At 43.1% G+C, this 16,068-nt stretch overlaps 1 protein-coding gene across 1 annotated transcript in view; it reads right to left on the bottom strand.

The window, feature by feature from the left end:
• The window catches only part of LOC106563162 (transmembrane protein 132D), a 53,427-nt gene extending 45,585 nt beyond the window's left edge, over window positions 1–7,842 (bottom strand). The window contains exon 1 of the mRNA XM_014128438.3: window positions 7,235–7,842. Within this exon, the coding sequence (XP_013983913.1) occupies window positions 7,235–7,277 (43 nt within the window). The 5' untranslated portion in view covers window positions 7,278–7,842. The remainder of the gene's footprint in view (window positions 1–7,234) is intronic.
• Between the last annotated feature and the right edge of the window lie 8,226 nt (window positions 7,843–16,068).

Genomic DNA, 16,068 nt, shown 5'->3' with positions numbered 1-16,068 from the left:
TGGTGGTCTTGATGGCCTTCCTCCTGTTGGCCCCTGTGATACCCAGTAGGCTATAGGACCTGTATAGGGATTGACCAGCAAACCCTCTGCAGCCCACCCCTGCCTGTGGCACTGCTCCACCAGGTCCTCATACTTCACCCTCTTTCTTTCATTGACCTCCTCAATGCAGTCCTCCAAAGGGACAGTGAGCTCCAGTAAGATAACCTGCTTGGAGGTTTCGAAAGCCGCACAATGTCTGGCCTCAGTGTCATCTGAGCTGCTTTCCCAGTCTTGAGCTGTTGCAAGAAGAGGTTCTGGTAGCTGGCTTTTACCCACCTCTGACAAATACAATTGCCTGCTTTGTTGATCAGAGGCACTTGCAGTAGCTGATTCCACTGCAGATGGTATCCACTAAGGCTTTGAGCACCTGGTTGTGGCACCAGTAGTAGCAACCCTCACCTAAGGCTTTTGAGCAACAGCTGAGGATGTGCTCAAGGATTCCTCTCTTCAGGCACAGAGGACATGATGGTGAATCAACATTGCCCCAGCAGAACAGGAGATTTTTGGGTCACTTGGCTCTCTGTATTGCAGCACCTCTCCATGAATTCCTAATTTAGGCTGCTGATTTCATTTAAACCCATATTTTACCAGGTAAGTTGACTGAGAACACATTGTCATTTACAGCAACAGCCTGGGGAATAGTTACAGGGAGAGGGAGTCAATTATAAGCTGGGGATGGTATGAGGGCAAGATTGAGGAATTTATCCAGGACACCAGGGTTAACACCCCTAATCTTACAATAAGTACCATGGGCTGTTTAGTGACCACAGAGAGTCAGGACATCCCACACAGTCAGTTTAACATCCCACACGAAAGACAACACCCTACACAAGGCAATGTCCCCAATCACTGGCCTGGGGTATTTGGATATTTATTTTTTGACCAGAGGAATTACTGCCTCCTACTGGCTCTCCATCACCACTTCCAGCAGCATCTGGTCTCCCTTCCAGGGATTGACCAGGACCAACCCTGCTTAGCTTCAGAAGTAAGCCAGCAGCAGGATGCAGGGTTGTATGCTGATGATGGGTAACTACAGTTTTTTTCTTCTGATTGTACAGGGCGATGTTGCTCAGGCTTTGAGGTAATTCCAGCCTTTTGCGGAGGTAGCTGCTGACCCTTCTCTTGAACCCCTTGACTGTAAGATCAGGACCAGCAGGGGCCAGAGGATCCGTGGGAGGACACCATGTTGGTACAATCACGCTTCCAGCTCCTGGTTGGTTGTCTTGATGGATGCTGTATTCCTCAGGCTGCTGTCAAACATCTTACTGAGACTCTTCACTGATTTCTCTGTGATGGATGAGATATGTGTGTCTTGAATGGCAAAGCAGAACCTGTCCACTGTCTTCCCTCTCTTCACCACCAGGGATCTAGACTTTGCTGGCTTAAAGATCATCTGTGCCCAGGTGACAAGCTTCTGCGACCCCTTCAGATTTCACCTACTACATGGGACAGATGTTGTTGTCACAGACCGGTTGTCCATGAAGGCTATGATAGGAGGTTGTCGCATGGCAGACATGGTCAGCGGGTCTCTACATTCCACCTCTGCTGACTTCACCAGCATGATCATGGCAAGGGCCATGATCATGAAATGGTGCAGCCAGTGATGATTCCTTTCTCAAACCTGTGCCATTCCGATGCTGTGGACTCAGAGGTGACTCTCAAACTGAAACTGTTGTAGTAGTCCAGCCTGGGATGTGGTGCCGAACTAGAGCCACTTCAAACAGCTTGTGGGGTATGGAGCTATAGGCGTTTGTGAGATCCAGCCACTGTACAGCAATGTCTCCTCTGTTCTCCCGGGCTTCTCTGATTAGCTGCGTGACCATGCGTGTGTGCTCCAGGCACCCTGACACCTTCGGAATCCCTCCTTTCTGGACTGATGTGTCGATGTAGGAGTTTTTCAGGAAGTAGTCTGTCAGATGCCTGGACACAATTCTGAAGAATATCTTTCCTTCAACACTTAGCAGTGAGATGGTTCTGAACTGGTTTATGTTCTTTGAGTTCTCCTCCTTAGGAATCCATACTCCGTATGCACATCTCCACAGTTGAGCGAATTTGCCTCTCCTCCAGAAGACCTTCAGGATTCTCTAGAGCTGGTGTAGTAGCTATGGGTAGTGTTTGTAGAACTTGTAGGGCACACCACTCAGTCCAGGGGCTGAGCTAGCTCTTTCCCTCTTGACAACCTCCTATACCTCCTTCCAACTGGGCTTCTCGTTGAACTCTGTGGTTGGTACTGGTGGAACTATCAAGGCTTTGCAGTGCTCCAGATCTTGCTCTCTGATAGCATCACTGTACGTGCTGTGGAGATTGTTGTTGATCTCATCTTTGGAGCAGGTAAGGTGACCACTGCGCTTCTGCCCTAGTGGTGTAACTGTAATGGGTTACAGAGTTAATGTTTACAGTTAATACATTGAGTTATTTACAGTGCCTCCAGAAAGTGTTTATACCCCTTGACTTAATTCCACATTTTGTTGTGTTACACTGAATTCAAAATGGATTCAAAATATTTTTTTCTCTCACCCATCTACACATAATACCCCATAATGACAAAGTGAAAACATGTTTTTAGAAACTTTAGGAAATCTTTTGAAAATGAAATACAGAAATATCTAATTTACTGTACATAAGTATTCACACCCCTGAGTCAATACTTTGTAGAAGCACCTTTGGCAGTGATTACAGCTGTGAGTCATTCTGAGTAAATCTTTAACATTTGCCCATTGTTATTTTCATACGTCTTCAAGCTCTGTCAAATTGGCTGTTGATCATTGCCAGACAACCATTGTCAGGTCTTGCAATAGATTTTCAAGCAGATTTAAGTCAAAACTGTAACTCGGCCACTCAGGAATATTCACTGTCATCTTGGTAAGCAACTCCAGTGTAGATTTGGCCTTGTGTTTTAAGTTATTATTCTGCTGAAAGGTGAATTCATCTCAGTGTGTCTGGTGGAAAGCAGACTGAACCAAGTTTTCCTCTGCCTGTCCATTTCTTTTTTTTATTCTGAAAAACATGCCAATCCTTAACGATTCCAAGCATACCCATAAAATGATGCAGCCACCACTATGCTTGAAAATATGAAGAGTGGTACTCAGTAATGTGCTGTACTGGATTTGCTCCAAACATAACACATTGAATTTAGAACAAAACCTTAATTGCTTTGCCACATTTTTTGCAGTATTACTTTAGTGCCTTATTGTAATCAGGATGCATGTTTTGGAATATTTTTATTATGTACAGGCTTCCTTCTTTTCACTCTGTCATTTAGGTTAGTGTTGTGGTCATAAGTAGTGCACTATATAGGGCAGGGGTAATTAACTCTTACCCTACGAGGTCCGGAGCTTGCTGGTTTTCTGTTCTGCCTGATAATTAAGTACCTACAAAGTTGTTTATCTATCCTCAGTTTTCTCCTATCACAACCATGAAAGTCTAACTGTTTTAAAGTCACCGTTGGCCTCAGGGTGAAATCACTAAGCGGTTTCTTTCTTCTCTGGCAGCTGAGTTAGGAAGGACGCCAGTATCATTGTAGTGACTGTGTGTATTGATACAACGTGTAATTAATAACTTCACCATGCTCAAAGGGATATTCAATGTCTGCTTTTTTATTTTGACCCATCTACCAATAGGTGCCCTTCATTGCAAGGTATTGGAAACCCTCCCTGGTCATTGTGGTTGAATCTGTGTTTGAAATTCGCTGCTTGACTGAGGGACCTTAAGGATCACGTGCATTCGGAAATTATTCAGACCCCTTCCCTTTTTTCACATTTTGTTACGTTACAGCCTTATTCCAAAATGTATTAAATTCGTTTTTTTCCCTCATCAATCTACACACAATACCCCATAATGCCTAAGCGAAAACAGGTTTGTAGAAAGTTTTGCAAATGTATTAAAAACGAAAAACAGAAATACCTTATTTACATAAGTATTCAGACCCTTTCCTATGAGACTCGAAATTGAGCTCAGGTGAATCCTATTTCCACTGAAGATATCCCACTAGCGGTGTGGGGGCTGTGCTTTGGAAAAGTGGGTGGGGTTATATCCTGCCTGGTTGGCCTTGTCCGGGGGTATTGTCGGACGGGGCCACAGTGTCTCCCGACCCCTCCTGTCTCAGCCTCCAGTATTTATGCTGCAATAGTTTATGTGTCGGGAGGCTAGGGTTGTTTTCTCTCTACCGCACCTGCTGTCTCTAACTCTGAATGATTGGCTATGAAAAGGCAACTGACATTTACTCCTGAGGTGCAAACCTGTTGCACCCTCTAAAACCACTGTGATTATTATTATTTGACCCTGCTGGTCATCTATGATTGTTTGAACATCTTGGCCATGTACTGTTATAATCTCCTCCCTGCACAGCCAGAAAAGGACTGGCCACCCCTCAGAGCCTGGCTCCTGTCAAGGTTTCTTCCTAGGTTCCTTAATTTCTAGGGAGTTTTTCCGAGCCACCGTGCTTCTACATCTGCATTACTTGCTATCTGGGGTTTTAGGCTGGGTTTCTGTAAAGCACTTTGTGACATCGGCTGATGTAAAAAGGGCTTTATAAATAAATGTGATTTGATTTGATTGATCATCTTTGAGATGCTTCTACAACTTGATCGGAGTTCACCTGTGGTAAATTTCTTTGATTGAACATGATTTGGAAAGGCACACACCTGTCTACTATAAGGTCCCACAGCTGACAGTGCATGTCTGAGCAAAAACCAAGTCATGAGGATGAAGGAATTGTCTGTAGAGCTCCAAGAGAGGATTGTGTTAAGGCACAGATCTGGGGAAGGGTACCAAAACATTAACACAGTGGCCTCCATCGTTCTTAAATGGAAGAAGTTTGGAACCACCAAGACTCTTCCTAGAGCTGGCCGCCTGGCCAAACTGAGTAATCGGGGGAGAAGGGCCTTGGTCAGAGAGGTGACCAAGAACCTGATGGTCACTCTGACAGAGCTCCAGAGTTCCTTTGTGGAGATGGGAGAACCTTCCAGAAGGACAACCATCTCTGCCGCACTCCACCAATCAGGCCTTTATGGTAAAGTGGCCAGACGGAAGCCACTTCTCAGTAAAAGGCACATGACAGCCCGCTTGGAGTTGGCCAAAAGGCACCTGATGAACTCTCAGACAATGATAAACCAGATTCTCTATCTGATGAAACCACGATTGAACTCTTTGGCCTGAATGCCAAGTGTCACGTCTGGAGGAAACCTGGCACCATCCCTAGGGTGAAGCATGATGGTGGCAGCATCATGCTGTGGGGGTGGTTTTCAGTGGCAGGCAGTGTGAGGCTAGTCAGGATCGAGGGAAAGATGAACAAATCAAAGTACAGAGTGATCCTTGTTGAAAACTTGCTCCAGAGCTCTCAGGACTTCAGACTGGGGCGAAGGTTCACCTTCCAACAGGACAACAACCCAAGACAATGCAGGAGTGGCTTCGGGACAAGTCTCTGAATGTCCTTGAGTGGCCCAGCCAGAGCCCGGACTTGAACCCGGTCAAAGATTTCTGGAGAGACCTGAAAATAGCTGTGCAGTGATGCTCTCCATCCAACCTGACAGAGCTTGAGAGTATCTGCATAGAAGAATGGGAGAAACTCCCCAAATACAGGTGTGCCAAACTTGTAGCATGATACCCAAGAGGACTTGAGGCTGTAATCGCTGCCGAAGGTGCTTCAACAAAGTACTTAGTAAAGGGTCTGAATACTTATGTGAATGTCAAATTTCCCGTTTTTTTTTTATCTGGTGGATCTTTGCCATTTTATTGTTCATGGTGTATGGGGCCTTCACTTTTTTTCTCCTCCATACCAAACCTCGCTGCAGCCAAGATAACAGTGTTCTATAAAAAAACACAAGAAAACTTTAGTAATGTTCAGAAAACGTTATAAGAATGTTATTTAAAAACATATACATTCTGTTCTCAGCCTCAACAAAACGATCCTCTATCTTGTGAAGTGTGTCCAGGTGTGTTGCCCGCGCTCACTAATTGGTCACACCTGCTCTCAATGAGTGCTTGTTTCCTTTGAAATGGGGTCTATTTGAATAGACTAAAATGAACAGTTTTTTTGTTTTTTTTAAACATGTCATGCTAGCTCCATCCTGGTGGCGCAGTGGACTAATTCCATGGATGGAGAACAGAAGATTATAGGTTTGAATCTCACTGATGCCGTGTCACAATGAAAGAGACAATAATTAATGTGTTTGCATGATTAATGCCTAAGGAAATACATTTCCATGTGTCCTTTCTGTGAACATTTTAAGGAAGTTATAAAAGAAATCTCCAAATAACCTATATTTTCAGTTCTCAGAGTGTTAATAAAACCTCAGAGGAAAACTTTCAAGGAACCAGAGTAAGACCTTCTCAGAACCTCCCTGCAACCTAAGAACAGGATACATTTTCACTTCTATTCTCAGAACATTTAAAAACTGTTCTGTTTTACCAGTGAGAAAACGTATGGCTTCGTTCCCACAAACAATGTCAAACCAAAAACATACATTCCCACAACTCCCATGGAACCAAATGTGCTAGTTGGGCTCTCAGTGAAGCAAGGGAAATTAAGCAACTTAGTCAAAATTAATAAACAGTAGTCATGCCAGACTACTTTCTAGAAAACATTGGCCTATGGCAGAGTTTTTGCCCTAGCACTACACAGCTGATTAAAATCATCAAAGCTTGATGATGATTTAGTTATTTGAATCAGCTGTGCAGTGCTAGGGCAAAAACAAAAACGTACACCCAGAGGGGGCCGCAGAACCGACTTTGGGAAACCCTGGCCTAATGGTATCTCAAAGCATCATAGAATACATGTTATTTTCAGGATTATCATCACATGTAAGTGCAAACTAAAAAGTTGAGATATCATGGTTCCTGTCTCTTTAAAAAGTTGTATCCTCTTTTTCATTGTGTATGTAAATAGGAACTGTTTTAAATGAATGAGTGCATCTACGTCAAAGTATGGGGCTAATGTTATAAAATAAGCTTTTCATTCAAATGTGTTTCCAACTGTCAAGAGGACACTACATCCATTTTTGATCTGTTGATCAATTGTTTACTTTTAACTAAATATTTGTCAGTACCAGTGAAGTAGATTACAGTAAAGTACATATGGGTGACAATTAAAATAAATTGAATAAAACGAAAAAGATAATGTACAAACTGTTTTTTTTAACATTTATTGAAAACTATTTCATAATCACCATCCATCAACGTAAAATGCAAGCCTTACCTGTCAGAAGTGTGAAAATGAACACTGTGGCAATTGGCAACATCACACGGAGAGGAAAGTTGTGTCTTTGCAAATAGGAAAGTCCTGATAATCTAGAGGAGCCCTCTAACACTGCACCGAGGGAAGAGCTTCTGTCTTTCTGCTGTCAATTGACACACATCTCTGGTAATTTACATTTCTTCAATTCCCAACAAAGTAAAGGGCTCTGATGGAAAGATATAACTCTATGTTAATAACAGATGCAACAGTACATTCCTATTCCAAATAATAACTCAGTGTTATTTACGTCCACCTGCTTTGGTATCCACATTACGCAAATTGTTGTATGTTGCCTCCATCTGATTTTTCTGCGTCAAATTCACTTTCGCTTGTTGTTCGCCAATTTCTAGGTTAGAACAAAATGTTCAAGTTGAGGGTTGTTGCTTCTTACAGTAAATCCACCGTTTAATGTTAACGCAATTAATTGCACACTCCAGAGAGTAGACAGTGAACAGTGGCTAGTTTATATCCTGTTCAGTCCTGCATACACAATGAGCAAACATCAAGGCAGGCTATGCCATAGATCGGCTGTTCCCATCTTCCGTCCGATTAACGACTCTCGTGCGTAATCGCCGTGGGGGAAAAGGGGCTGCGAGGAAATGAACTGCATGAGTAGTCAATAGAATCTAGTGATTTCTCAATGAATTATGGACTATCCCATCTGGAATATGTTGTATAACTACTATACACAATTCAAAACAGGCCTAGATATAGACCTACTTTGTAGGCTATATGCCTATATATTTTATTTAATTGCATCAGTTATATTGTCCTCTGTTTTTGTAGCCTTGAATAAATACCTCATCATAAAGTTAGGGTTGAGATGAACATGCCTACAGTAATAAAAACATGATTTATATAAAGAGGACTTGCATATAATGTGATATCCGGATGTTCAAACGCCTCAAATCTGGACAAACAAGATTAATTTAGTTTACATACGACTAAACGTATCCAAAAATATATATGAAATTCCTAAACTTTGCGTACTAATGTAACTAACGTGAATACATAAAATCAACGAATAAGGCACCAACAATGTAGTGCGCAAGGCGAAGATGATGCCCATTTGAAGACATAGTTGTGGGCCTGCATGGCAGACACTTTTCAGCCAGTGGCATGCATACAGCACCAGCGGTATTTACTGACCGCTGTTCACGTTCTTCAGCAGAACACACAAACAGAAATGGGACACGTTTCAAACCAAATCATTACCCCCAATGACAAGACATTTCGGTGATTCTCTATAGTAGATCTGAAAGAACTGGATGCAAATTGAAACCACGACCTTACCTACCAGAGGGCTTGGTGGAGATATGCATGATCTCACTGAACTCTATCCCATCCTCTCAGATCATTTACTGTATGATTGCCACATTCCTTTGCCTAGCAAGCACTTCTCAAATACTATAGAAAATCCATAAAATGCACAGTGTCTGTGCTGCATTTAATTTGAACCCCGTCTTGTTCTAAAATATCAGGCCCTCACTCGATGTAGTAGTACACTAAACATAATGGTGTGTAAGATATTCATTAAAATGCCATGCAGCTTCCGATGATGATGATGTCACCCTGCTGGGGCAGTGGACAGATGATGAGATGGACACTTTTAGGGCCGAGTGGAGGTGAGGATATGTCTCATCAACGCTGTGTCATCCCCTCTGGATCCACACCAAGGCTGAGGCTGCCTGGCTGGCTGGCTAAGAGAACATTAACTTACAGTAAACCTGCAGGGTTTAATCAGCCAATAATACTGTCAGACATGTCCTGTACTCCTCTCATCTCTTTTGACTCCCTTTCTGTTTGGGCTGAGTGGCAGAGGGTGTCCCAGACTCCCAGTGTCCTGTGGTTTGATAGCCGTGTGTTGTTTGTCTGTGCAAGGACACGTGTCAACACTCCTTTATGCTTGAAATAAATCAGTTAGCCAGGGAACATGGCTGCCAACCCGACGCCACCCTCTGCTTCAGCAGAGCGTCCTGCTTTTTAATGGGGGTGCCACTGCCAAGGTAGCAGCTTTATGCAGGGACAGACGAATAAAAATAAATAAACATCCCATCCCTGACAGCGCCAGCAGCTTAGCATAAATATGTGTCTTAGAGAAATTAAAGTGCCTCTAAACAGCTATAAAGAAGGGGAACCAATGGAGCACAACTGTTTCAGGCAAAAGAACCAGAGGAAGTCTGCTGCAATCCATCTTGGACCCCCTAGTGTGTGATATGTTTAAGATTGTCAAAAGACCCTCTACCACAAGCCAAACAGGGCCTGGTAGTTTTAAATTAGCATTAATTGGGCAGTTTGGCATTTATTGGGATGACTCATGTACTGGGGTGGCTGCGCAGAGTGGTCACTAGCTGGCATAGCCACAAGGAAATACATTCTGATTTTAAACCTAACACTAACCTTAACCCTTGCCACACTGCTAAAAACTCTAATGCCTAAACCTTAAATTAGGACCAAAAAGCTCATGATATTTTTCATGAATTTTTATAATATTGCCAATTTTGAGTTTGCAGCTGGCCCATCTAGCGGAAATTGCTCAGTTCTGTCTCCAAGCCAAGATTCATGACAAACGTCGACCTGCATTCGTTTGTGAATGAGATTTGTATCTCTCTCCGCTTATTAAAGCTTCTGCAATGCGAGTGTTTGTGATGGCAACCGTTGGGTCTGGGAACTGTTCCAGATCTTAGCTGTGCAGCCCTAGACGTGCAAAGAAAAAAAATTGTGGATGGAACTGAGGTGGTCTGATCACTGCTGTTGGCCTTATAAACTAGCCAGGTGGCCAAAAGGTTGAATGGTAATCTAGAGTGGGTCAACCCTGTTCAACCCTGATTACTGACAGGAAGCTGGATGGATGTCCAGCTGTTCAGACAGATGAGCAGAGAAGAATGATTCCCTCATGGTGATTGGTAGGAGGAGCTTAGTAGGGATGAAAGAGAGGCTGAAAGAATTTGTTTAAGAAAAAACAGCAAATTATGTGTTTGGGGCTGTGACTAATGATGTATGGTATATAATCTCTGGATTACTGATGCTATGTATTGGCCAATAAAAGGCTTACATTTTTTATTTGTATGTTTAGGTCACATATAATTCTTAAGTATGCACTGAGGTGACTGTAATAGAATAAACAAGTCAAAAAATGTAATTAAATGCGTTTTTATAGCTTCCAAAATATTTTGTGAGAGTGTTAAAATGGAGGCGTGGTGGCTTCAAAACAAGCGCCTCTGTTAGTCGTCTAGTGTATATATAAATCATTGGCTGTGACTCACCCTGTGAGCTTTCCTTATTCATTCCCCTCTGTTCTGGCTCTGAAATTAGAATACATCATTTTCTATTCGGACCAACAAAAAAATTATTCTTTAACATCAATGGTTCAGGAAACCTGTTCAAAGACAAATCCTAAGGTATAGTACAATATGTGTAATATTATATTGTATATAGCAGTATACTTACCATTAACCCTACGATTGCCCCTCACTCATAAAACTTTAGGATCCTTTTCCTGATTTGCAGCCCTGCCCCTGCCAATCCCAATCGAGATGAAACATGAGAAGAATGTCCATGAATTATCTGTAAAGACCCAGGTCACTGGATGATTGGTGGCTCTGTTAACCTTTGCTGGCATTAATCCTGTACAGAGATTGACATTGAGCTGCTGTGCCTTAATCTGTCATCAAGCTCTCCATTACTCTCCATTAGCTGAATGATGATGAGATGGACTTCATTGTGTCCTTCAAACCTGAGCGTAGAGATTACTGTAAATCAAATATGTCCACTCAGTATTGGCACAGTGCTGTAGGCTATTGGGACTCTCATGATTGATCATTAGCTCATCAAGTTGAGGTATTTTTTAATATCACTTAACACAATATGATTTGTGAAATAATTTATGAAGACCTATGCATTGTTGTTATCATGGCCTCCACACAACCTCTAGACAAATCTGCACCATGTTGTGTTGTCATAAAGGGGGTTCAGTCCAGCAGTTAAGTCAGTCCATATAGGTAGCTCTGGGAGCTCTTCAAGACTCGGGTGAGGGGAGGCAATGCGTCGTGGCTAGCCCACTGTGAACGGCCCAGACGAAGATGAATTGCTAGGACTAGGCTGAGCCGCCTGCTTTCCTGGTGTCAATGGCGTTACAGTGTGGGATGAAGAATGAATGTGGCTCTCAGAGCGTGGCCACCATACACATCACTCCTCTGCCCCGCGGGAGACCAGGATGAGTTACAGGCCAAGCGGATGGTCCTCCCACCGGCACCTGCTCTCACACATGAATGACAGGCAGGTCAGAGTCTTGCCTTTAGCTACATCCTGGGAAGGAAACCTAATGGGTTGACGTGGCATTAGGGTATTCAACGTGATCAAACTTTTTTTTATTTGACTATTTATCACCTGTACTGACTTAGGGATATGTCTTTTTTTATATGGCATCATTAATTACGGCATCAACTCAGGACTCAAACAAACGCACAAACACACACATGCACGCACACACAAACGAATGTATGCACACACAGACACACAATAGATGTTGGAAAAGCTATTTTAAACATTAACACATTCTCAAGCCAAAAGTTAGCAGTTAAAAGAACTATGCGGGATTTAAACACACGCCCGGCACCAGAAGGTCACCTGGCACAATACATTACCTAATCTTTATCATCTTTCTCCTTGTAGAGATCCAAGCTGTCTGTTGAGGTTTCCGGGAGGGTAATGGGGATGTGATGGCGGGGTTTTACACAGCACTATTAGGCCCTGTAAAATATTCATCAGAAAAGGCCACCAGAAGATGGATGACTGGTCCCGCCCCTCTGGTGGAGTGCTAGGTAGAATGGGTGGCAGAGATGGAGAGGTCACAGCCGGTGAGCATTTTAAACATCCGATGGCCTCAGAGCCCCTGGGAGCTAACAGCTCACTCAGGATCCGGAGGGAGGCACAGGAGCCAGGATGCAGTGATATATGAGTGTAATCTCCACTGTCTTTGTCTCTTTCTTACTTTTTTTTTTAGAACGTACGCAGAGCCCCTGTGCCAAATGTACTGAAGCATCGCTGCTTTCCACTCTGTCAATAACTCTTTACTAGCTTCTTTACTGTATTGAAAAATACTTGTATGAATGAAGGCTTTGATATTTTTGGGGCATTTGCAGCCAGTATTTAGAAATAATAATGTTGATGCATAGAAGGTTTATCTGTGCTGTTAGACAGTTGGCATCAGTGCATGGTGTATGCACAGTTAGTGTAATGAGTCTTCACTCAGCTTCGAAGAAAGCGGTCATGGCCAGCACTGTGAGGGAGCACTTGCTGCAAAGGCCTTTGCACTTTACTCTTTCTGGAAATATTGCTATTATGGGTGAAGATCACTGCTGCCATCCTGAGGATGTAAGTCTAACACAGTAGTATGCAGGCAGTTCCCTCTAGTGAGCTACTACAGTACTATGCTGTAAAATTCCCTTTGATTTAGGTTGACTAGTGATTTTAATTAATGCATTACGGCTCACAAAAAAACAAACACCAAAATATATAAATCAAAATGTTTTCATACAATCAGATCTGTAACATAAACTTTCTTAACTCTCTTAACACATTTCACATTTATTTTACTCTATATAATATCTAGGATCACATTTTACCAATGTGTACAAATGATTCACAAAACAATGCATACAAATATATAAATACATGGAAGAACTAAAACTTGCAGAGGCAAACCCTCCGGCTTGAACTACTTCAAGCCAACTCAAAACAAAACTCAACTAAGTCATCAATTTACAAAGCACTTTACTTGAAACCTCTGTCATAAGGCCTACATTGCTAATACTGTCCTAACAGTGACATACAAGATGTCATAAACAGTTGTCATGACTGTTTAGGACATCTCGTCATCATTATGTAATCATTATGATAGAGGCATGTCATACAGTGCCTCCTCTACATGCAGCGTCAGTAGGCTCTCCCAAAGTGCTTGTTGACTTTGGCCGTGGCGATGAAGACAACCACTTCCTGGTTGCTGCTCCCCATATGTGCTAAATTACTAAAGTTTGGGGGATATATATACAGTACAGATATGTTTTCACTGATATGGTGTCTAATAAACCAACCCAAACTTGCCACACAAAAATAAACAAAGAGGTCTCTCCATCTATCTTCTGATGCATAGGTCATATGAGGTTGGTTTACCTTGCCCTCTGGGTCATATGAGGTTGGTTTACCTTGCCCTCTGGGTCATATGAGGTTGGTTTACCTTGCCCTCTGGGTCATATGAGGTTGGTTTACCTTGCCCTCTGGGTCATATGAGGTTGGTTTACCTTGCCCTCTGGGTCATATGAGGTTGGTTTACCTTGCCCTCTGGGTCATATGGGGTTGGTTTACCTTGCCCTCTGGGTCATGTGGGGTTGGTTTACCTTGCCCTCTGGGTCATGTGGGGTTGGTTTACCTTGCCCTCTGGGTCATGTGGGGTTGGTTTACCTTGCCCTCTGGGTCATGTGGGGTTGGTTTACCTTGCCCTCTGGGTCATGTGGGGTTGGTTTACCTTGCCCTCTGGGTCATATGGGGTTGGTTTACCTTGCCCTCTGGGTCATGTGGGGTTGGTTTACCTTGCCCTCTGGGTCATGTGGGGTTGGTTTACCTTGCCCTCTGGGTCATATCCTGGTACTTGATCAGGAAGTGCTGGCCCTCGTAGTCGTCGGAGAAGGGCTACTTGTTGTTTAGCATCATTGAAACGGGCATGCTGACACACCAGAAGGGATTCTGGTACTCATCCATCAGGGTCAGGCTCATCATGCAGCAGTTCTACAGAGAGGAGGGAGAGAGAAATATACATATATAGAGATATATATATATATATATATATATATATATATATATATAGAAAGAGAGATACAGAGAAAGACCTATAGAGAGAAAGACCGAGAAAGACCTATAGAGAGAAAGAAAGAGAGAAAGAAAGACAGAGAGAAAGAAAGACACAGAGAGAAAGACATATAGAGAGAAAGAAATATAGCGTGAAAGACATATAGAGAGAGCACGAGAAAATATCTGTCTGCTGTTCTGTTATTACAATATCCCCATCATCTAGGCCTAGTGGTACGCACGCATGACTAAGAAGCTTTGGATAAATCATCTGCTAAATGGCATATATTATCATATATTATAAAGTGTAACCTCAGCCAGTGGGAGTCAGTGTACCTCCACAGTGCCCTCCAGAGCCTCACACTTCCAGGGCATACTGATTCTGCCAGAGAGAGGCGTGTGCTGGGACAGGCTTCCCCTATTGATGACGTTCAACTGGATGACACTACCATAGACCTGAGCTGGACAACCCCAACCAAAGTCAACTACAGACTGTGGTATGGTACAGCTGCATTATGGTACCCAAAGTATATACAGTAGTTCTAGAATAGAAACTCACTGGGTAGTGGTTTGTTTACTTTGGCGGCAGTAGAGTTGAGAGAAGTGGCCAGCCATTATCTGGGTTCGAGTGGTGTGTAGTATAATGTGGAGCGTGTAATCATGCAGGCCGAAGTTAGGGTCCACGTCATCAAAAGGAGGCTTGTCCTTGCATGGAGTAGGGGGAGGGAATGAGAGAATTAATGACTGAATGATTTAATTATTTAATCTATCATGCATTCCATCATCCTTTTCTGCTGAAATGAAACCTGAAATAGAAAGGACATAATCCAGCCAAGCTCTGCTCAAATGTCCCCTCCAAACCCCTCTTGTCAGACACTGATCTCCCAGGTCACACGCTGGCTCCTGAGGCAGGGGAGAGGAGAGCAAAATACTTTAAATTTAATTGAATCTGGCCCAATGAGTTTCAATGAGTAGGTTCTGACAATACTACAGTAGCATATGTTTTATATATTGTATGTTTTATACCTAACAACAGAGGCAGTACAACTTGAGCACTGACTGCAGTTAGTCTAACCTGAGGACACTCAGGCCTGTGAAGAGGTTGATATCTCTCAACTGCTTCCTCCACTTGGTGTCGTTAAAGCCTATCCATGGTCCTGAAATACAGCCTTCTCCAGTAGCCCTCTCCTGCACCACCACCACACTCAGCTTGTCCAGCACCTGGTGGGGGAAAACACCAATGATATTACAAAAAGTACTGTGCTCACAGGCATATAGTCCTCATCGCAAGCATCCCTGGTGGGATAAGCAAAAAGGAGTGTTATAAAATTGAATTTCAATGACCCTTGTCCATACGCTTGAGCCTCCACTTCTTACTCTGTACATACTCCGCAGAGTACATATTGTGCCACGTTCCACTGCAAGAAAATACTGTGGGTCAAAAATGATCATGCAAGACTGTAGGGAGGAAGAATAGCCTACAATGTGACCAGTACTTCACTCCCTACTCATTGTGAACCACCTCATAGAAGTGCTTGTTGACGTAGCCTATGGAGAAGAGAGGCATCCATGTACGACAGGATCTTCAGAAGGATCTCCGGTGGCATCCTAATAAAACACCAATTAGACATGGTTACAAAATGAATTAGAAAGCTCAATCTTTCCCATCTAGAGCAAACCCAATTGAGCAATCAGATTGCAGGGCATGGAACCAGTAACATTATGCAACCCCTTTATCCGTGTAAAGTGGGTACCATAACAACCCACTTTTACCACTCTGCGATTGTGAGTAACTTCACGCAGCTGACTTGAAAGCATGTCCCGTAGACCTTGGCGGCACGCTTGGTAGTGGTACGACTGGCCGAAGGTAAAGTGGCCTTCACTGCCTTGTTTTTCCTCTTATTATTTTGTGACAGTGCTTGACTTGGGCAGAATCTCACAGGAGCTGA

This window comes from Salmo salar, chromosome 11 (assembly GCF_965601325.2).
Source record: "Salmo salar chromosome 11, fSalSal1, whole genome shotgun sequence".
Lineage (NCBI taxonomy): Eukaryota > Metazoa > Chordata > Actinopteri > Salmoniformes > Salmonidae > Salmo > Salmo salar.
This window is presented reverse-complemented; position numbering and strand designations above follow the sequence as displayed.